This window comes from Drosophila navojoa, chromosome X, assembly GCF_054131105.1.
Source record: "Drosophila navojoa isolate 15081-1374.11 chromosome X, UAZ_NAV_1.0, whole genome shotgun sequence".
Taxonomy (NCBI): Eukaryota; Metazoa; Arthropoda; class Insecta; order Diptera; family Drosophilidae; genus Drosophila; species Drosophila navojoa.
The window spans coordinates 12,100,992-12,122,722 of NC_142895.1; the positions used below are offsets into that span (position 1 = coordinate 12,100,992).

At 43.0% G+C, this 21,731-nt stretch overlaps 6 protein-coding genes across 8 annotated transcripts; 4 read left to right on the plus strand and 2 right to left on the minus strand.

The window, feature by feature from the left end:
* Nucleotides 1–4,694: 4,694 nt before the first annotated feature.
* LOC108656974 (luc7-like protein 3) lies at nt 4,695–6,881 on the minus strand. Its single transcript, XM_018109407.3, has 4 exons — nt 6,485–6,881; nt 5,170–6,173; nt 4,996–5,066; nt 4,695–4,909 (listed from the first exon to the last, which is right to left on the minus strand). Exons 1-4 carry the CDS (start codon nt 6,584–6,586, stop codon nt 4,761–4,763), a joined length of 1,326 nt encoding a protein of 441 aa, XP_017964896.1. The 5' UTR covers nt 6,587–6,881; the 3' UTR covers nt 4,695–4,760.
* A 279-nt stretch (nt 6,882–7,160) lies between these two features.
* Nucleotides 7,161–9,987, plus strand: Mcm6 (minichromosome maintenance 6). Its single transcript, XM_018109356.3, has one exon. It carries the CDS (start codon nt 7,276–7,278, stop codon nt 9,733–9,735), a length of 2,460 nt encoding a protein of 819 aa, XP_017964845.1. The 5' UTR covers nt 7,161–7,275; the 3' UTR covers nt 9,736–9,987.
* A 297-nt stretch (nt 9,988–10,284) lies between these two features.
* On the minus strand, nt 10,285–11,229 carry ND-ASHI (NADH:ubiquinone oxidoreductase subunit ASHI). The gene is made up of 3 exons (XM_018109472.3): nt 11,014–11,229; nt 10,700–10,929; nt 10,285–10,622 (listed from the first exon to the last, which is right to left on the minus strand). Exons 1-3 carry the CDS (start codon nt 11,096–11,098, stop codon nt 10,410–10,412), a joined length of 528 nt encoding a protein of 175 aa, XP_017964961.1. The 5' UTR covers nt 11,099–11,229; the 3' UTR covers nt 10,285–10,409.
* Nucleotides 11,230–11,269: 40 nt separating this feature from the next.
* Fum1 (Fumarase 1) lies at nt 11,270–15,230 on the plus strand. Of its 2 annotated transcripts, none has more exons than XM_018109376.3 (5): nt 11,270–11,504; nt 13,467–13,598; nt 13,662–13,862; nt 13,925–14,729; nt 14,797–15,230. In XM_018109376.3, the coding sequence occupies exons 1-5, from the start codon at nt 11,415–11,417 to the stop codon at nt 15,057–15,059; spliced, it is 1,491 nt and encodes a 496-aa protein (XP_017964865.1). In that variant the 5' UTR covers nt 11,270–11,414; the 3' UTR covers nt 15,060–15,230. The 2 variants fall into 2 exon arrangements, with proteins under 2 accessions (XP_017964865.1, XP_017964866.1); XM_018109377.3 differs by lacking the exon at nt 11,270–11,504 and adding an exon at nt 13,213–13,369.
* LOC108656959 (putative fumarate hydratase, mitochondrial) lies at nt 15,177–17,060 on the plus strand. Its single transcript, XM_018109388.3, has 4 exons — nt 15,177–15,399; nt 15,468–15,596; nt 15,664–16,672; nt 16,731–17,060. The coding sequence occupies exons 1-4, from the start codon at nt 15,289–15,291 to the stop codon at nt 16,988–16,990; spliced, it is 1,509 nt and encodes a 502-aa protein (XP_017964877.1). The 5' UTR covers nt 15,177–15,288; the 3' UTR covers nt 16,991–17,060.
* A 70-nt stretch (nt 17,061–17,130) lies between these two features.
* Pink1 (PTEN-induced putative kinase 1) lies at nt 17,131–20,937 on the plus strand. Of its 2 annotated transcripts, XM_089264704.1 has the most exons (5): nt 17,131–17,408; nt 17,533–17,870; nt 17,931–18,184; nt 18,606–20,426; nt 20,484–20,937. In XM_089264704.1, the coding sequence occupies exons 3-5, from the start codon at nt 18,026–18,028 to the stop codon at nt 20,688–20,690; spliced, it is 2,187 nt and encodes a 728-aa protein (XP_089120830.1). In that variant the 5' UTR covers nt 17,131–17,408; nt 17,533–17,870; nt 17,931–18,025; the 3' UTR covers nt 20,691–20,937. The 2 variants fall into 2 exon arrangements, with proteins under 2 accessions (XP_089120830.1, XP_017964853.1); XM_018109364.3 differs by having other exon boundaries at nt 17,131–17,870.
* The last annotated feature ends 794 nt before the right edge of the window (nt 20,938–21,731 follow it).

Consider the following 21,731-nt stretch of genomic DNA (forward strand, 5'->3'; position numbering starts at 1 on the left):
CAACAAAACTATAATACGTATACATTATCTATATAATTATATAAATAAATTACAATAAATATTATACAATGGCTAAAAACAAATTGGTATTTTAATATTCGTTTATTGAGGGAAAATAACAAGAAATGATCTGCGTCTGCAAAGACAGAAGAATTACCTTAAAGGATGAATTACTCTACTCTACAATCATTTGAATTTGAAATGCAACTGCCAGTACTCAAAATGGTCAAATTCAAACCGAACCAGTTCCTGCACAAACATGAAAACCAATTGCTGAACAAATCTAAATTACGATAACGATAACAAATCGTTTTGGTACTGTCATTTTAAACGCAACGGAGCATTGACTACAAAACATTACTCAGCATCTGTAATTAGACCCACGTAGACACAGGAAATAAACAAGATCATTTTCAGGATTGCGCAATCGTTTGCATCGTTATTGTTTTTATTGAATTCTTCTTGCGGTTTTTATTTTTTCATTTATTTATTATTATTTTTTTAAATTTTGCTTGGTTTTGTTTTAATAAAAAATTATTGCGATTTTGTTATTATTATCATTAATCTTAATAGTAAAGTGTAAGATGTAAGTTATATATATGCGTGTAATATTCAAAAACTCGCTTTTATATGGACTACATTTTGTTGTTATAGCTTTAGCGTTTCTTTTTGCTTTTTAAATATAAATATTAGTTGGTTCTGTATTTGTTTCATTGTATTTAAGTATGTAAATCAAATGAAAATTTATAAAATATATATTATTATATATATATTTTTGCTAAATACATAACGAAAGGCGGATGCGTCAATATCCTTCATAAAAGCTCTCCAATCAAATTGAATAAAATTAATTACAACGTAACAGAACCAAATACAATATATATGTATATATATATATATATATATATATATATATCAATAAATTCTTAATGCCAATGTTTGTGAATTGTACAAGTTGGCCAAAATAAAATTAAACCTTTAACAATTTTTCGGACTGTGATTTGTTGCAGGGTTAGCAACAAACAGAGAAGGATGATAGAGTGGAAGTAATTTATAGATTAATTATATATATATGCACATATATAATATATATATACATATATAATATATATGTATATTAATATACATAGAAAAAATGAGATAAATTGAAATTCACCTCGTATCTCATGCTTTAATACAGTTAGCATGAGTGGAAGATACAGTGAGCCCGTCACTCTCGCTGCTCGCTACTCGTTACTCGTTAATCGCGCTACTCGTTACTGGTTACTCGTTGCTCCTTTGACTAGGCACTCCATGGCATTTGCATTCGTCTGTCTTGAAGAAACATAACTGGTGTTTGTTGTGGGTTGGCAAAGCAAGTTACCTGGAGTTGCTCCACACTTGGGGCCCAGGCATAAAATGCTCTTTTTCTCGTTCTCTCTCTGTCCAGCTGTCCGAAATAGAGCAATAGTTGGTAATTGGAAGAACATGCGCATTCCTTGGATTCTGCAAATGTTTATAGAAACTAACATCAGCATACAAATATCACACTAAATATATTATTTTTCATTTTTAATAGAAACTAGAAAAAATAGCACCCGAAACTTCTGAGGAAATTCGATTTGAATATATATATGAGCATGTAATATTGTTACGATATACGCGGTATGACTTAATTTATATATTATCATAATTATAAAAATTTCGCCAAATACATATAAATATATATGTATGTATTAAATATATGAATGTATTTAATTGAACCCATCAATAAAAAGCAATTACATAAAAACGGAGAGTGTATCAAGGTTGTGTGTGTGTGTGTGTGTGTGTGTGTGTGTGTGTGTGTGTGTCTGTGTGTGTGTGTGTATGTGAACGGGTGTGCGTGATTTCGGGAGTTGAGGGGTTCAGTGTGGCTAACCATTTGTAACCTAGAGCTGCTTAAGTATTAGGAATTCCTTAGGTTAAACGATACTTAGTGTATATTTTAGTAGTATATTTAATCAAAATTTAACTGCGTTTACATACATACAATATATATGTTTACATATTTATGTATACACATCTATATGCATACATAAATCGTACAGACATACAAACATACACAGTTCACGCTTTGGCAATTTTTGGTTAGGGTATACAAATTGGTATAAGATCACGCTGCACTCGCCTATAAATACAAAGCGATCAATATACATATATATCGTACATACATATATATATAGATATAAATATTTATTCATATATATATATAAATATATCAGATATATATACATATCTCAGTAAATGATATTCAATTGTAATTACCTCTTATTCATTGATTCGTTAGATCGATAACCAATTCAAACCGAATATCGATTACTGCTGCAATCGTCGCATACATATATTATCTTGTGTTCTTTCCCATTTCGTTTCATTATAAGTATATACATTGGGAAGCACAACAACAATAAACATGAAACAATTTCGGCGTAGCCGAAGTCTCTATGCCCTTGCCAATGCGATACAAATTTATCAAAATTAAGTAACTTAACAATAATAATTAAATTAATTGAATTAAATAATAATACATTATTTTTAATTTTGTTCTTTTACTGTTTCAAGAGCTATTCGGACAGAAATAAATTATGTATGAATACAACATATGTTATATACATATTTGGAAAGGGCATAAATATATACACAATTGAAGAAAATGTACCTGACGCACTTGCGAGTCTCGGAAAGCCGTTATTTACCGGTTCGTGTGTTGTTGTGTGATCGGGCCGTTAGTAAAGTTCGATTTTTGTACTCAATTCAATAATTTCACTCTTCCCACTGAACGACTACAGCACAGATTCATAGACGAGAGAGACAAGAGTGAACGAGAGAGAGAGAGAAAGAGAGTTGCTGTGTGTGTTTGTGTGCGTGAATGTGAGAGTGTGTGATCGAGAGAGGATTACGTACCTCTGGGGTCGGATTAACCGTTAACGTATAGAACAACTCAACTGCTTAAGACAACCCTCACCCTGTTCGGTTGACAAAAATTCGCATTACGAACGGATCGTGATTGGATTGTGGATCCCTGGTTCGGTTGCACCGCTGCACCGAACCATCGCGAACCACCAACGCACATGCCATTCCCATGCAAACGCGATATCTGTGTGGGTGTTCCATTACATCATAATATATAGTACATATGCATTTACTTAAAAGAACTTTCTATATAGATATATATATATGCAATTTGTTTGTTTTATATATTTATGTTTTGATTTTGTTTTTTTTAATTTTAATTTTTTTATGTTAGTTAATTTGTTGTCGAGTGGTAAATACCTGGTACAATCAATTTGAACGTATCTCCAATAACAAGTACGACAAGGATACTTTCATTCCCAGCTGTTCTGTGAGTTATTTGTTCAGTTTTCTTTGTATATCTCTGTCGCTGTCGCAGTCTCTATCTGTGTGTGTGTGTGACTGTGTATATGAATATGTATGTGTTTGTGTGAGAATGAATACTATTCCCATTAATAAAGTTCATTAGACCTGCTTCCATTTTGAGGATTCATACTTCTTTCTCATCTCATTTCATCTCACCATAGGATTGGATCCTAACCTCAAAAGACTATAATTTTATATGCTTGAGCTCTGGTAGTTCCACATCTAGAGACGAAAGACTCTTTATGGTTTGCCTGTTTCGGTTCTTTCGGTGGAAAAATAGAATTTTAATATGGATAACGACGACAGTAATTTGCGCAATAAAGTTTTATTCTAGCAGAAGTCTACAATTGAAGATGAACCAGCTTAGAATGAAGCATTTCTAATAAAACTGTTTTCTTTTTGTATATAGGTTTTCGTGCATTTTGCTGTTTGATAGCCTTATATTTTCTTTTAAAAAGCGAAAGTAACTAAAAGTATGTTTCAGTTTTTCATTCCAAAGCAGACCAGATTTGCCCTATATGTATGTACCCTGCGTACTCAGCGTAGGACTATAATGACATTCCTTCTCACTATTCCTATGAGAGCAGCTGCACAATGAGCATGCATTGAGCTAACATATACTATATGTATATATATTTGGATGTAGATATATTTAGATACATATAGCTAAGACCGAAACAGGCGAGCCTAGTGCAAACATTAATCACTTATCTAGTAATGAACTTTTTGTGTGTTTGTGTCTATGTGTGTGTGTGTGATTTCTTTTTAAAGTGAATTTAAGGTTTTTTGATTTACTTTAAAATATTATTAAGGTTTTTGTTTTTCGACATTTTGTGCCTGTCTCTGTACAGTTGGAGATTACACATGGAGAATATATATATATTTAACTTTTTTTTCGGTTTCTTGGTTGGACTACGAGTACGTGTACAAGTTGGAGTTATATGAATAGCGTTATAGATAGTCTGTTGTTGAACTCACCTCAGATCTTTGGCATGTTTGGCACAGGTGCACACGTGCCACGCACACATGCGTGCCCCTTAAACTGTCTGATCTTAATTGCTTTTTTTTTTTATATATATTATTGAAATGTGTTATTATTATCTTATTTTGGAGTACCTCGATGCTGCATGGAGTGTATGGTGGTGGGAGAGGGTCGTGGCAGTTGGCCAGAGATGTTGATGTTGTTGTTGTTGCTGAGGTTGCGTCGTATCTTCAGCAGCTAATTTCATTTGCGTTTCGATTAGAAGAATTTATTATGTTTTTGCTTTGTTTTTTTTCATGATAGTTTGTTGCCGTTTTTGTATCTTTTGTTAGCTGTTGCTGTTGTTGTAGCAGCTGCTGTTCTTAGCTTTGGTTGTGTCCTAGTAACGGCTGCGACTACGACTGCGACCATGCCGCTCCCGACTGCCGTGACGATAATGATGACTATGACTGCTGCGCCGGCTGCTGCTGCTGCTGTTATGGCTGCCGCTGCGCGAATACGAATGGCCGTGATGCGATTTGTGATGATCTGTGCAGGGGTCGAAAGACATTTAGGCAGTTAATTAAACAATATGCCAAATCAATACTAAATAACTGTGCCGTGCGCAAACTTACGATGCCGCCTGTCCGACGATTGACGATTGGGCGGATAGTCACGACTGCGTTCCCGATAGTCGCGCTGATCACTGCACGAATTCAAGTGGAATAGATATACATACAGAATGAGAGAGCGAGAGGAGAGTATATATATTGCATATGCATATACAATTAAAGTGCAATTTGATTTACCGTCTGCTCTCGTAGCTGTTGTGAAAGCGTTGCACACGATCATCGCGTCGCTTGCGCTCCTCCTCTTCGTGTTCCTTTTGCCGTCGCTCATTGATCTCGGCAACAGCATTGCGCAGCTTGGAATAGCCCAAATGCTGTTTGCCCATCAAATGGTCTTCGATGCGCTGCTGTGCATCGCCCACAATCAGAAAGGCGCCGCATATTTCGCACACTTTCATTTGTTTTTCGGGCAGCACTTCGTGCGACCAATTCGCCGACTGTTTGCCATCGCCCTTTGGGTCCGATTTATTGTCATCGTTTGATGGCGATGCAGCGGCTCTGGGCGAAGCACATTCGCTTGATGGAGAGCTTGCAATTGTTGTTGTTGTCTCATCGGCCGTTTCATTCGGTTCTTTGCTGTCCAGCGCAATCGTATCGCCGGGTACGTTTTCTATGCTGGAGCCGGGACTGGCAAGTGGCAGGTGCTCCCCTATTGGTGCATCGTTTATTGTTGGTGTGGTGGGCGTGGTTACAGCTGTTATCGATGTTGGTGGCGGCGCACGCAGCTTGTGATAGCTTTTCATGTGCGCCTCATACTGCTGATGCAACGTTTCTTTCTCCTCCTTGAGCTCCTCGCACAGGGCCATCAGATCTTGCGCCTGATCCACATCGCCGCGGATGCCCGCCTCCTCAGCCTCGGCCATCAGTTTGTTGATGCGTGCGGTTAGGTTGTTTAGATGCTCCTGATGCTTGGCCGCCTGTGACATTGTGCCCGATGGATGATCGCGCTGCATCAGCTGCAGACGCTGCTTACCCTTCTGTATCTTTCGATCGACATCATGCAGCATCACATTGCAAAAGCGCAGAAACTCATCCTCCGTATGGCGTTTGCGCTGCGACGGTCGCGCCTGCTCGTATAAATGTTTCGCCTCCTCGTCGTGGATTCGTGTGCAAGGACCCAAATCCGCACGAGTATTAATAAACAGATCATGAGGACAGAATTTAACGTTGTAAAATTGACAGAACTGGAAAAACAGAAAATATCAAATGCATCATGCGAATTTAGGAAATCAATTAAATAAGATAGCATTACATTTCCAACATAGCTCTTCAAAAAATGTACGATTGTATGTATGTATGAGATGGGCAACACTGTAAGCATAATTCAGATCGTAGCACGAGACTTTCGCTATGCACTGTGCTTAGCCGGCAATGAAAACAATGTGATTCAAATCATCTCAAATAGGTTTGACTTTGCCAAGAAATGCGATTATATCACACTAAGGACATATATAATGATACTGCATACATCATGCGTTATCTGGTTGCGACATACCTCTGGATCTTCCCAATTTACCGCTTGCCCAGCCTCAGATGGATGCAAATTTCGATTGCGGCCCATTAGCTCATCGAGCATTTGTCTCGCAGCGTCCACCATTTTAGCTGTGTGTGTGCTATTTGTGTATTTGGGTGTGTGTGTATGTGTGTGGGTATACTGCTGCTACTGCTACTGCCGTTTCTGCTGACTGGCTTAAATCAGTTTGACAGTCGCAGGTGCTGTGCAAACGTTGTTGCTATTATTGTGCTAGTGTAGCGCGCCTTTATTAGACGTATTCCATGAAATTGACTCTATAAAATATACAGCTCATTTAGCCAACTCCGGGATCAATAATTCCCTAGTCAGCTCACACGCGTTAGCGATGGTAACATGAGGAACGACCCGCCGTCAAAAGGTCAATTATCACGATGTTGTACAATGCTGCCAGACTATTGCCCGTCGGCCATCACTGCGCGCCTAACTATCGATTAGCTTTTAATTTAAATCAAATTTTGGAAATAATAAATGGATAAGAGGCTAGTTTCATATAAATAAATATATATATATATGTCATATTATTATACTATACAGCTATTATTACGATCGATACAATCTCATGAGCCCATTTACTCAAAACGATAACTGAGTCTTGCAACGATCGATAATTCACACAAAGCTGCTGACAGCGCGAATTGTCAAAAAAGGCGCGAAAATTGGCACACAATAACACGCAGTAAATAGCATCAGAGTCGGTCGGCACACAGTTTTTGCGCGTTTCAGAGTTATTTGCTGTGAGAGAATTAAACGAAATGGATGTTGCGGATGCACAAATCGGACAGCTGCGCGTCAAAGATGAGGTTGGCATACGCACTCAAAAACTCTTCCAAGATTTTCTTGAGGAATTCAAAGAGGATGGAGAAATTAAATATGCTCGCCCTGCCGCCAATCTCGAGTCGCCCGATCGCTGCACTCTCGAAGTGAGCTTCGAAGATATGGAGAAATATAATCAGAATCTAGCTACTAGCATTATTGAGGAATATTATCATGTGTATCCGTTCCTCTGTCAAGCCGTCTCCAACTACGTGAAGGATCGTATTGGCCTAAAGACCAACAAAGATTGTTATGTGGCCTTCACGGAGGTGCCGACGCGTCATAAAGTGCGCGATCTGACCACTTCAAAGATTGGCACACTGATCCGCATCTCTGGACAAGTGGTACGCACACATCCCGTCCATCCGGAGCTTGTGTCCGGCACCTTCATGTGCCTCGATTGCCAAACGGAAATCCGGAATGTTGAGCAGCAATTCAAGTTTACCAATCCAACCATTTGTCGGAATCCCGTGTGTGCAAATCGTCGTCGTTTCATGCTGGACGTAGAGAAGTCTCTCTTCCTCGACTTTCAGAAGATTCGCATCCAGGAGACGCAGGCGGAACTGCCACGCGGTTGCATACCACGCGCAGTCGAGATCATATTGCGCTCCGAACTGGTGGAGACAGTGCAGGCTGGTGATCGTTACGATTTTACCGGCACCCTCATTGTGGTGCCGGATGTGAGCGTACTGAGCATGCCAGGCACCAGAGCCGAAATGGGCTCTCGCCATAAGCCTGGCGAGGGTGGTGACGGCATCACCGGACTCAAGGCTCTGGGTGTACGAGAGCTCAACTATCGCATGGCATTCCTTGCATGCAGCGTCCAAGCGACTACCGCACGGTTTGGTGGCACGGATCTGCCCATGTCCGAGGTGACGGCGGAGGACATGAAGAAGCAGATGACCGATGCCGAGTGGCAAAAGATCTATGAGATGTCAAAGGATCGTAATCTCTATCAGAATCTGATCAGCAGTCTTTTCCCCTCGATATATGGCAATGACGAAGTGAAGCGCGGCATACTCCTGCAGCTTTTCGGAGGCGTAGCCAAGACCACCACGGAGAAGACCTCACTGCGTGGCGACATTAACGTTTGCATTGTTGGCGATCCGAGCACAGCCAAATCACAGTTTCTTAAACAGGTCTCTGATTTCTCGCCACGTGCCATCTACACTTCCGGCAAGGCGTCCTCCGCAGCGGGTCTCACAGCCGCTGTGGTCCGGGACGAGGAGAGCTTCGATTTTGTGATTGAGGCTGGCGCCCTCATGTTGGCAGACAATGGAATCTGTTGCATTGATGAGTTCGACAAGATGGATGTGCGCGATCAGGTGGCCATACACGAGGCCATGGAACAGCAGACCATATCGATTGCACGCGCCGGTGTTCGGGCTACACTCAATGCACGCACCTCCATTCTGGCGGCTGCGAATCCCATCAATGGACGCTACGATCGTTCCAAGAGTCTGCAGCAGAATATTCAGCTGTCGGCTCCGATTATGTCGCGTTTCGATCTGTTCTTCATTTTGGTTGACGAGTGCAACGAGGTGGTGGACTACGCGATTGCACGCAAGATCGTGGATCTGCACTCGAACATCGAGGAGTCTGTGGAGCGGGCGTACACGCGAGAGGAGGTGCTGCGCTATGTGACCTTCGCTCGCCAATTCAAGCCGATCATTGGCATTGAGGCGGGCAAGATGCTCGTGGAGAACTATGGGCATTTGAGGCAACGCGACACTGGTTCCGCAGGCCGCAGCACTTGGCGGATAACCGTGCGTCAGCTGGAATCGATGATACGGCTGAGCGAGGCCATGGCCAAGCTGGAGTGCTCCAATCGAGTGCTTGAACGCCATGTCAAGGAGGCTTTCCGTTTGCTCAACAAATCTATCATTCGTGTCGAACAGCCGGACATTCACCTGGACGATGATGAGCCTCTAGATGCGGACGATGGCATAGAGCATGATATTGACATGGAGAACAATGGTGCGGCCGCCAATATGGATTCCGACGCATTGGATACCTCGAGCAGTGCTGTCCAAAAGAAGAAGTTCACACTGTCCTTTGAGGACTATAAGAATCTGTCCACCATGCTGGTGCTGCACATGCGTGCCGAGGAAGCGCGCTGCGAGGTCGAGGGCACAGATACGGGCATGAGGCGAAGCGATGTTGTCACCTGGTATCTGGAGCAGGTGGCCGAACAAATTGAGTCCGAGGATGAGCTCATATCAAGAAAGAACCTTATCGAGAAGCTAATCGATCGTCTCATCTATCACGATCAGGTCATCATACCTCTGAAAACCACCAGCCTAAAGCCCTTCTCCAAGAGCCCCAAAGCATCAGCTGGCGATGATGAGCTGGAAAACGATCCGCTCCTTGTGGTTCATCCCAATTACATAGTGGAGTAGTAAGCTCTAATAACTAGCCTGCTCTACAATCATTCTTGCATTTATTTCATTGCATTCATAGTTAAGTTTGTGCGTTTTTTTCTTCTTTACATTATATTTTCCATATTTACAGATGATTTGTCTAAAAAAATTGTTTTAGGTTAAGCTTCATCTATTTTTTAAGAATTCATTGTAAGAGTTGAATGTAATTTAAGATAATTTTCTTTTAAATGATATAAAACAACAATTATGTTTTATGTGTAAGCCGTAGAAGTTTCTAATCTTTTCAACCTTCATGCATTTAAACATAATTTTTTCAAATACTTCAAATTTTTTAGGTTTTTTTTCTTGATTAATGAATAAATATAGTTTCTTAACAAAAATATCCAAATTACCATCTATCGATATATTAACAATTTCTACTTGATACCAGTGTAAAGAGAGGCTCACGAACTGCATACAAAGGGCCCAGGACCAAGTCGTGAACCGAATTACAATACATCGATTTATTCACTTTGCAGCCCAGAATCTCGCCCGGTCTTGGCGTAAAAAATAACGGAACTGAAGACATTTCGATTGTTTCTTTTTTTTTTTAATTGTACATATGCGTTGGTAAATTGCCTAATTAATGACAAAGGCGGAGCAAAACAAAAAATAGAAAACTACACATAAAGCTTCCATCCGCCTTGGCATCCCTAACGTTCGAAGGTGTAGTGTTTGACGCCGTCAGCGGGATATTGCTTGGCAGCCACTGGCCGATACATTTTCTTGTCCTCGAGCCAGTAGTACAGGGCTAGGCATCCACCCATAACGCCAGCGAAGCACAACACGTAGTAGCTATTGCTGTAGCGGGGATAATCCGGCTGCGAGTAGCGATCCTCGCTGTACAAATCATGATCTGCTGAAATCTAACAAAAAAAAAAAAAATAATAATAATAATAATAACAATAATCAATGTTGTTTTGCTTGAACTAAACAAACTTACTGGCTCATTAAAATTGCGTTTGATCTCAGGATAGTCATATGGATAGTAGTTATCTTTATGCTCTACACCGAGGCCGCCGCCAACTTTTGGATAATCGCCATAGCCGAGGCCATTATCTGCGTAAGGTTTGTACTCTTCGGGCAGCAGATGATATTTCTTGGCAGCTGCCTCGCGTTCCTTCTCGGTTTTGGGATATGGTCCCGGCTTGTAGTCCTTATTCCAGCCGGCGACTGTTAATAGATAAATGCAATTGTTAAAAGCCCGTTCGCAGAAGTTACGTAAACAAAACAGAAACTTTAGCGAAATGCACTTACGATTGCGGACAATGTGGGCCTGCAGAGCTGGATTGGCAGCGCTTAGCTTTTTGACCAGAGATAGAGATTTCATTAACGCTGACATTGTGTAGGCAATGGCGTTATATGCTTCCCAATTTACAATTTATGCACAACAATTTTTTTGCTCGCCTCGCAGCAACTCGGCAGACGGCAGTCACAGCTGTTGCCTAGAGGTGAGCGATAACAATACTACATCTACTCACTACGATGAATATATTAATCGATATACACTCAGAAACGAAGCAATCGTCTATCGTACTTATTGTTATTGTTGTGTTGCGTGCCTGGTCCCCGCCAGTTGGAGAGCGAGTGAAATAAACGCGGCTTTATTCTGTTTGGCATTTGCTGTAATTAACTATTTAGACATAAATACTATAAAAATGGTGCTACCGCTTTTGCAACGCTCTACGCTTCGTGGCGTCCAACAGTTGACCAAGCCATGGGCGAGCGCAGCGTGCAGTCTTCGTATGGTAAGGAGATTTATCGTGGAGTGTGCGCGCTTATGTAATTTTGCATTTTATTTTTTGCCTGCACTGCCCATTTTGGCCAACTTTTAATGCCCGGGTGCAATGCTCAAGAGCATTGAGCGGGAAACAAACCTCTCTAAAATACACTCACGCTCACAAGCAAGCATTACAGTCTTTTCCAATTGGAATCATTGGTGTGTGGCAATTGCCGGCATTTCATAATCAAGTATACTATGCAAATGTGGGGTGATTATATTAAACGGCGCCCTGATAAGTAAAACATTGGTGGAGAAGGAGCTGCCAATGAATTAAAATCACCTTTTTAATTATGTATCTCCTTGACAAGAACTTCAACAAGTTGTTCAACAGTCCAACAAGATTCATGTGCACATTTAGTGTTTAGCCCAATAGTATATTGTGATTACTAACTGGAACTTAGTATGAGAGACTCCAACTAGAATTCAGCTTGCAATTTCGATTCGACTCATTCAATTAAAAATTTTGCTGCATATAATTCTGTAACTAGTTGGCATCGAACCATGAATAGGACTCTACGATTTTTTTTAATTTTGAAGACTTGGTATTGATACGTTATCAAAAGGCTGATATCTGATTAGCACCCTGATACAAATTTAATCTTATAAGATCCCATTAGCATAAAGCATTATTGCAGCTTGACACAATTGGTTTTCTATAGGGTATTTTTAAGTCAAGAATCATTTTTCATTTTATTGAATTCGATTTGGCACGCACTTAATATGTTTACATATATTTACTAGATTTCAAAAGCTTTGCTTTACATTTATACATACACACATTTAGATATGTGTGTATTACATATTCTGAAAACTCGATATGTCAGCTGTTTTAAGACACAAAAAATAAAGGCAATTGTTCAGGTTTTTCGATTTTGAAAACCTGTTCATTGTATTTAGTTGATGTTCTAATTGGAGCTCGATTGTCACATAACTGTGCGAACTCTATTTAGCCTACTAAATAGCATCCACTAACTACCGTTGCTTGTTAGCAGCGCCTTTGCTCTGCTCTAATCTCCCTCACTTTAATTGTTTTTTTTTTTACTCGATTGTCTTATATTTAGCACTTACTTGCGGCTTATGGCTTGTTTACATATAGCGGGTCTATAAACTATGAATCTCGTACACACACACACACATGTAAGCAGATTAGCTCTCAGTCGCACACATGTACACATACATACATACATACATACATACATACATACATAGGCAGGCAAACAGGCATAAATTGCGCTGAGCAGCCGAAAGCGCGCCCCGTGGGTCGCAATCCTGCATAAGCGCACTTTATATGCCCTACAGGAGTCGATTAATAATATTGAAAATCACTTGAGCAGAGCTATTTAATTTCAAATAAAGAATATCAATTAAAAATAACATTTTTGTATAAGATTTTTTCACATTTTTATTCATTTCAAGGAAAAGACACGCTCTCAGCTGTGTCGTTAAGTTCAGTTCAAGTTCAATTGAATGTGCAATTCATGAACCGTGCTCAATGAACAATTTAACTGCACATCCTTGCATAAATGAACTTATGCGTAAAACGATTAATCGAAATTAGCGAGCTGATTGTGCCAGCTCTTGTGTTCAATGAACATTTAAGTGAGTTATGCAAGGAATTCAACTGAAATTGACAAACCGTAGTGTAAGGCATCAGCGAATCATGCTGGCCCAACCCAAACTACACGCCTTACTTGCTGAGCTTGTTCTTGCTTTGATTTTTTGCCACCGTCCGCATTTTGCTGTTGTCGACTTATCTGATTCGCCAGTCATCCGACGGAGCCGCTGGCGAACGGAATCATTTAATTACGAGTAGCTAATTCAAGCATAATGGTCAGCCACCTGCTTAGTATTACATACATACATGTGCATATATATGTACGTACAGTTATGTATACCGCCTTATCTGTGTGTCCTTTCTCGTCGGCAGGCATCGCAGGAGTTTCGCGTGGAGAGCGACACGTTCGGCGAGCTGAAGGTGCCCGCTGATAAATACTATGGCGCCCAGACAATGCGCTCCCAGATCAACTTTCCCATTGGCGGACCCACCGAACGCATGCCGGCAAGTATTTAATTCAAAATTACTTGACCTCTAATTTGTAGAGTTATTGTGCGCTCGCCACAGAAACCCGTTGTCCAGGCCATGGGCATCTTAAAGAAGGCCGCTGCGGAGGTCAACAAGGAGTTCGGCCTTGACGTCAAGGTTAGCGAGGCCATCTCGAAGGCCGCCGATGACGTTATCTCCGGCAAGCTGTACGACGATCACTTTCCCCTAGTCATCTGGCAGACAGGCTCCGGCACCCAGAGCAACATGAATGTGAACGAGGTATGTCCACTTATTATGAATCTAGTGTTCCCAGCTTAACCGTTTGATTATTCGCTCGTCAGGTCATCAGCAATCGCGCCATTGAGTTGATGGGCGGCAAGCTGGGCTCCAAGACGCCCGTGCACCCGAACGATCATGTGAACAAGTCGCAGAGCTCCAACGATACCTTCCCCACGGCCATTCACATCTCGGTCGCCCTGGAGTTGAACAACAATCTGAAGCCGGCGATCAAGACGCTGCACGATGCGTTGGCCGCCAAGTCCAATGAGTTCAAGGACATCATCAAGATTGGCCGCACCCACACCATGGACGCTGTTCCCCTGACCCTGGGCCAGGAATTCAGCGGCTATGCCCAGCAGCTGGCCTACGCTCTGGAACGTATCGATGCCTGCCTGCCCCGTGTCTACGAGCTGGCTTTGGGCGGCACGGCCGTCGGCACCGGCCTGAACACGCGCAAGGGCTTCGCCGAGAAGTGCGCCGCCAAAATAGCCCAGCTGACGGGCCTGCCCTTTGTCACTGCCCCCAACAAGTTCGAGGCTCTAGCTGCACGCGATGCCATGGTCGAGGTGCACGGTGTACTGAACACCATTGCTGTCAGCCTCATGAAGATCGGCAACGATATCAGATTCCTGGGTTCGGGACCGCGTTGCGGCTTGGGTGAGCTCTCACTGCCAGAGAACGAGCCAGGCAGCTCCATCATGCCAGGCAAGGTGAATCCCACACAGTGTGAATCCCTGACCATGCTCGCCGCTCAGGTGATGGGCAACCAGGTGGCCGTCACTATCGGCGGTGCTAATGGACACTTCGAACTGAACGTGTTCAAGCCACTGATTGTCTCCAATGTGCTGCGCTCCATTCGTCTGCTCTGTAAGTAGAGGCCTAAGTATAGTCCCAAGCAGCTCTCATCCAATTTTTGTTCGTTTTCATCTTGCAGCCGATGGCAGTCGAACCTTCACGGCCAACTGTGTGAACGGCATAAAGGCCAACAAGGAGAACATTGCCAAGATCATGAACGAGTCGCTGATGCTGGTAACGGCGCTCAATCCCCACATTGGCTACGACAAGGCGGCCAAGATTGCGAAGACGGCACACAAGAACGGAACGACACTGAAGGAGGAGGCCATCAATCTGGGCTACCTGACGGAACAGCAGTTCAATGACTGGGTGCGACCAGAGGAGATGCTGGGACCCAAATAGACATTGCTTTATACCCATTTAGAGCTAAGCGTAAAGTCGACCTTGCGTTAGCTGTCAGAATGTATTTGGAAGCTAGACGGCATGCGTGTGTCCGAATTGTTCAGTCTCACTCCGAAAATTCAATAAAAATCATAATTTTTTCGTCTTGAACATAAACTTTATGAAAAGAAACGAATAGATTTTTCATTTGAATTCTTATCAAAATTATCAATCGAAAGACTTGGTCAAAATGTTTTGCAAAAAGCGTACACTATTGTGTCCGCCGCACCTGGTCCTGAAGAGCTGGCATCATCATTTGGCAACGACGCTCTCGCTACAAAATCAAAAGAAATCAAAGGGCGTAAGTTGTAACCGCTGCTGTGCTGTGCAGTTTCTATTGCCTAGCCTGACCTCACCATCCTTTTGCAGGATGAAAAGTTTCGCGTGGAGAAGGACACCTTTGGCGAGCTGAAAGTGCCAGCTGATCGGCTCTATGGCGCCCAGACTATGCGCTCCGTGCTCAATTTTCCGATTGGCAGCATTGGCGAACGTATGCCGGTAATTATGTCTCCCTCTCTGCCCCTCTGACAATGTTACAATCAACTCTCCGTGATCTGTCCAACAGAAACCCGTTGTTCAGGCCATGGGCATTTTGAAGAAGGCCTGCGCCAATGTCAATAAAGAGTTCGGCATGGACGCCAACATTGCAGACGCTGTGTCGTGTGCCTGTGACGAGGTCATCTCTGGGGAGTACTACACCAAGGGACATTTCCCGTTGGTCATCTGGCAGACGGGCTCCGGCACACAGACGAACATGAACACCAACGAGGTGATTAGCAATGCAGCCATTAAGGCAATGGGCGGCGAATTGGGCTCCAAGAAACCCGTGCATCCCAACGATCATGTGAACAAATCACAGAGCTCCAACGATACCTTTCCGGCTGCGTCGCACATCTCGGTCGCTTTGGAGCTCAATAGGCGTCTCATACCAGCCATTTCGTATCTGCGGGATGCACTGCATTGCAAGGCAGTGGAGTACAAGGATATCATTAAGATCGGTCGCACCCATCTGATGGACGCCGTACCTATGACTCTGGGCCAGGAGTTTAGTGGCTATGCCCAGCAGCTGACGAATGGGCTGGCACGCATTGATGCGTGTCTGCCGCGTGTCTATGAGCTAGCCCTGGGCGGCACGGCCGTGGGCACCGGACTAAACACCCCCAAGGGCTTTGCAGAGAAGGTATCGGCGCGCATCGCCGAGCTGACAAAACTGCCCTTTGTCACAGCGCCGAATTTCTTTGAAGCTCTCGCAGCACGCGATGCCATGGTCGAAGTACACGGCGCACTGAACACCATTGCTGTCAGCCTCATGAAGATTGCCAACGATATAAGATTCTTAGGTTCGGGACCGCGCTGCGGCTTGGGTGAGCTGTCACTGCCAGAGAATGAACCAGGCAGCTCCATCATGCCGGGCAAGGTGAATCCCACACAGTGCGAATCATTGACAATGATTTGCGCACAGGTAATGGGTAACCAGGTAGCGGTAACAGTAGGGGGAGCCTTTGGACACTTTGAGTTGAACGTATTTAAGCCTTTAATTGTGTCCAATGTACTACGCTCCATACGCTTGCTCGGTGAGTAGCCAGGTGAAGGTAATCATCGGCAAACAATTGTAATACTTTCATTTTGCAGCGGATGGTGGCGTCAATTTTAGCAAGAACTGTGTGGAGGGTATTGAGCCAAATCACGAGCGCATTGCCAAGATCATGAATGAGTCTCTTATGCTGGTAACGGCTCTTAATCCCCATATAGGGTATGACAAGGCCGCCTCAATTGCCAAGACGGCGCATAAAAATGGTACCACACTTAAACAGGAGGCTATCAAGGCTGGCATCACCGAGGAACAATTTAAGGAATGGGTAGACCCAAAAAAGATGCTGGGTCCCAAATAACTATCACCTTTTGTATCGAGTACTTTTTTAAATGCATGATTTGAATAAAATATCTGACTGAACATATCGATTCTGGAGCGTATCATTTCGTATAGTATGTAGCTATCGAATAGGTATATTTTAATATTTTTTATCGATGATATTTTAGTACGGCTCTGTGCAACAAATCGACAGCTGTTTGTGTTTGTGAACTTCGTCTTGTTATTATTATAAAAATTAACCAAAACTCGAAGTCTAGTGCGAAAACAAATTATATATTTTGGCTCTTTTTTTATTCGTGTAGTTTAACGTTTCGCAGCTCTATATATATGGGCTGTAGGTCAAATCATTCGATGGTGTATGTGATTATCTAATTTGCAAACCGCAAAGCAGCAACAATTAATAATATCGATGTTTAACAAAATTTTAACAAGTAAAGGTATATAAATAGAAGCAAAACAAATACATACAAACAGTCCGACATGACTACGATCGTCTAGTGACAAGAAAAGCAATCAACAAGTCGAATTAAATTTTAACAAATTATCCGTTTCCGACCGTAGAACAAAATCGAAACTTCCATACACATTGTAGAAAAAAATATTGAGAACAGGCTTAAGAACATTTTAATTTGGATACCATAACCATTTGACTGTGTAGATATGTGCATACGTATATATTTCTAACCAAAAAAATAATATAAATAAAGAACAAAAACAGCAGTGTCGGCATCTATTTCTACGACGCAATACCAAAAAAAGGAAGCAATCGTCAGCAGAGGCAGCCAACGATCGATATATCGATAGCTGGCGATCATACCTGAAACGCATGACAAAAGGTGGCGCCGCAGTCGTAAACAGCGACAAGGACAACAAAAGCGCATCGCGAATATTATTAAAAGGTGAGCTCATTGAGAACTTACAAAATAATACAATAACTATTTATCTCTTTTACTCTACAGTCTTTTCGCTCCGTGACTGTCGCCAGTGCGGTGTTGTTGTTTTGTCGGATTAACAACAACAACAGCCACAATAAGACCGAACTGCTGTTGGTAAAATGTCTGTAAGACTGTTAACCGTGCGACTGGTCAAACATGGTCGCTACGTTTTGCGCAGCTATTGGAATCGTGAAATACACTCCAACATTTTGGAACAAAGCCAGTTAAAGACACGCAGCAAGCGAGGCTTTCCCCTATCATCCGTCAATGTTTTGCGGGTGAGTATGGCACAATATAGTGGTTGATCTGTTTATATTGTTGCCCCTATGCATCTCCTTATGTGCATAGCTGCACTGCAACGAGCGAGATAGCAAGAGAGATAAAAGTCATGTATAATTTATGCTAGAGATGACATTTGCCAATGCAAAGCAATAATCCATATAGTGCATATGTTTGTTAGTGAAACAGCATACTGAGTTCAAGTGTAAACAAACAACACTGCAAAGAGCGAGACAGAAATATAGATGAGCGAGAATTTGGACTCCTTGAATGATATTAAGTAAAAGAAATTCTTGTTGCATTGAATGCTATAATTGCTCTACAGATGTCATCCTAGCATAATTTGATCGTTTTTATAAATTTTTTGGTTTGATTGTTGTATATTATTTATCTTTTTTCTTCCATTTCATTGCTGCTTAGAACTCAGCCGCGCCACAGCCGACGGTAAATGTTGTGCCACGATGCAATCCGGCGTCCAGCGCGACGTCCAGTCCAGCGACCAGCGGACTCTTTCGCTTTGGCCAGCATGCACGCAAGCTGTTCATTGATAATATACTGAGTCGAGTGACCACCAACTACTCTGAAGAGCTGCGTCAGCGTGCGACACGTAAACTATTCTATGGCGATTCGGCACCATTTTTTGCCCTAATTGGCGTCAGTTTGGCCACCGGCTCGGGTGTGCTGAGCAAAGAGGATGAACTGGAGGGCGTTTGCTGGGAGATACGCGAGGCAGCTAGCCGCTTGCAGGCAGATTGGAATCGTGATGAGATATCCGAGACGTTGACCAGCAATTTCAATATCGATCAACTGGAGGTGGGTCCGCCCATAGCCAAAGGCTGTGCCGCTGTTGTTTATGCGGCCAACTTCAAGGAGACTCCCGTTACCCAGCAGAGCCCCAATACGTCCAGTGATACAACAGCGCGTCCCACTGTGACCAAAGCAATGCCAACCCCCCCGAGCTCCAGCTCGACATGGAATCATGAATTGATGTCACCGCTACAGAATATGTCCCGTTTCGTTCACAATTTCGGCGGCTCCGTTGACAACATTTACAACTACAGTCAGCCAAGTGCTGCTGCAGCCTTTGTAGATGGTCAGACTCAGATGTCAATGCAGCAACAAGAGGAGCAACAGCAACAGTCGCAGCAGCAGCAGCAGCAGCCGCTGTCATCTGCTTACAGTCAGCCACAACAACCACAACAGCAACAACAAACTCATGCAGAAAACGAATCCATTGAGCGATATCCCCTTGCCTTGAAGATGATGTTCAATTATGACATACAAAGCAACGCCTTATCCATACTGCGCGCCATGTATAAGGAGACGGTGCCGGCACGTCAGCGTCGCATGAACGCCAGCGCCGAGGAATGGGAGAGGCTGTTGCAGCATCAGACGGTTACGCTGCCACCGCATCCGAATGTCGTCTGTATGTTCGGTTTCTTTTGTGATGAGGTTCGCAACTTCCCCGACGGCCATTTACTGTATCCAATTGCGCAGCCGCAGCGCATCAATCCGCAGGGCTATGGCCGGAATATGTCGCTCTATTTGCTAATGAAGCGCTACGATTATAGCCTGCGCGGCCTTCTGGACACCACTGAGCTGAGCACGCGCACCAAAATCCTGCTGTTGGCCCAAATGCTGGAGGCCGTCACACATCTCAGTCGCCATGGCGTCGCCCATCGTGATCTTAAGTCCGACAATGTCCTAATCGAGCTGCAATCATCGTCGCCCCATGATCAGTCTGCATCATCAGCAGCGCCACTCCTGGTGCTATCCGATTTCGGCTGCTGCCTGGCAGACAAAGTGCATGGACTGCGTTTGCCCTATGCAGCCAACGATATAGACAAGGGTGGCAATGCGGCGCTGATGGCGCCTGAGATCTTCAACACGCAGCCGGGACCGTTCGCCGTGCTCAACTACAGCAAGGCCGATTTGTGGGCGTGCGGCGCCCTAGCCTACGAGATCTTTGGCCAACCCAATCCCTTCTATTCGGCCAGCGCTGGCATGGCTCGCGCCCAGGGTGAGCTCACGTATTCGCTTCGGAATAGCGACTATCGACATGAGCAGCTGCCGCCACTGTGCGATGCCTGCCCGCCGCTTGTACAACAGCTCGTCTACAATATACTTAATCCAAATCCGTCGAAACGCGTCAGTCCCGACATAGCGGCAAACGTGATGCAACTGTTTCTCTGGGCGCCATCCAAGTGGCTCAAGGCGGGCGGCATGCCCAGCAGCCCTGAGGTGAGCAATTCCTTAGCCATCATCATTCCCAATGCTCACAACTTTATTTCTCTGTAGATCCTTCAGTGGCTTCTCTCCCTGACCACCAAGATCATGTGCGAGGGTCGTCCACAGAATGGCAACAGGAGCAGCAGCAGCAAAGCCCCGTCCAGCGGTCGACATGCCTATGTAGAGTATTTGCTTATCTGCAGCTTTCTAGTGCGTGCGCGACTGCGTCGCATTCGTGGCGCTCTCAATTGGATACAAAATGTAGTCGCTGCGTAAATCGTCGGCGCTCGATTTATACGGTAGAATGGACATATTTATTGAAAAGGAACGTTGTTTACATCTTGTTATTCGCCGCGAGGTGAACGAAAAATCAAAAGAAAAATGAAAAAATAGATAAAGCGTGTGATACCTAATATACATATATATATGCATATTGTTATGTGTATATATATAGATATATATATATATGCTTATATACATACATATTTTATAAAAATTACAAAATTAGCCGCATATAAAAAGAGGATGTTTTTTATTTTTTAATTTACATTAATGTAACTACTAATATGGTACATAAACGGTGTTATACATATTTGACGAAGAATGTAACTTCGTATCCTCCTCGTTAAGCTACATAAATCTCTAATTGGGTTAAATTAACAAAGATGGCATGTGGCCAAGAAGATGATCAGTCCGAGGATATCCTGTGTTTTGTCCAGATGATTTTTGATATTAACGAAGTTCGGGTGTTCCGGAGAGATCTGCTCGAGCGAGATTTTTGAATTGCGTATCTCGATCACGATAAAAGTGCCCTTGCTGAAATCGATGCTAAACAATGTCCTGAATGGATTGAACAGCTGGACGACGTTGCAGCCGAGATGGCAAAGCTTTTTAGTTAGTACATCCATGTAGATCTCCCAATATTTATCGTCTAAAGTAAATAAATTGCATTAAGATACATACATGTATATAATAAAGAAATAGGTATATCGCACCAATATATTTGACTTCGGCTTCTGATTGCATTTGATTAATTGAGACAATTGACAATTCATTTATTTCCTTCTCGATGTCATCTGGCTCCGTGTTGTTAGAATACATCTGCATTTCAACTTCTTGCATTGCTTTTGTGATTTCAACAAGCGCCTTATCCAACTTATAAAGTTCTTTTTCGACTTTTCCCATGATTTCAACAGTCATTTTGAAGAGAACTAAATTGAACAGTAAAGGCAAACGCGCTGCTTTTGAGTGAAAGAAAAAAAACAAAACCGATAGCTTCCAATGTCAAACGGATTTATCGAGTCGGTATTTTTCGAA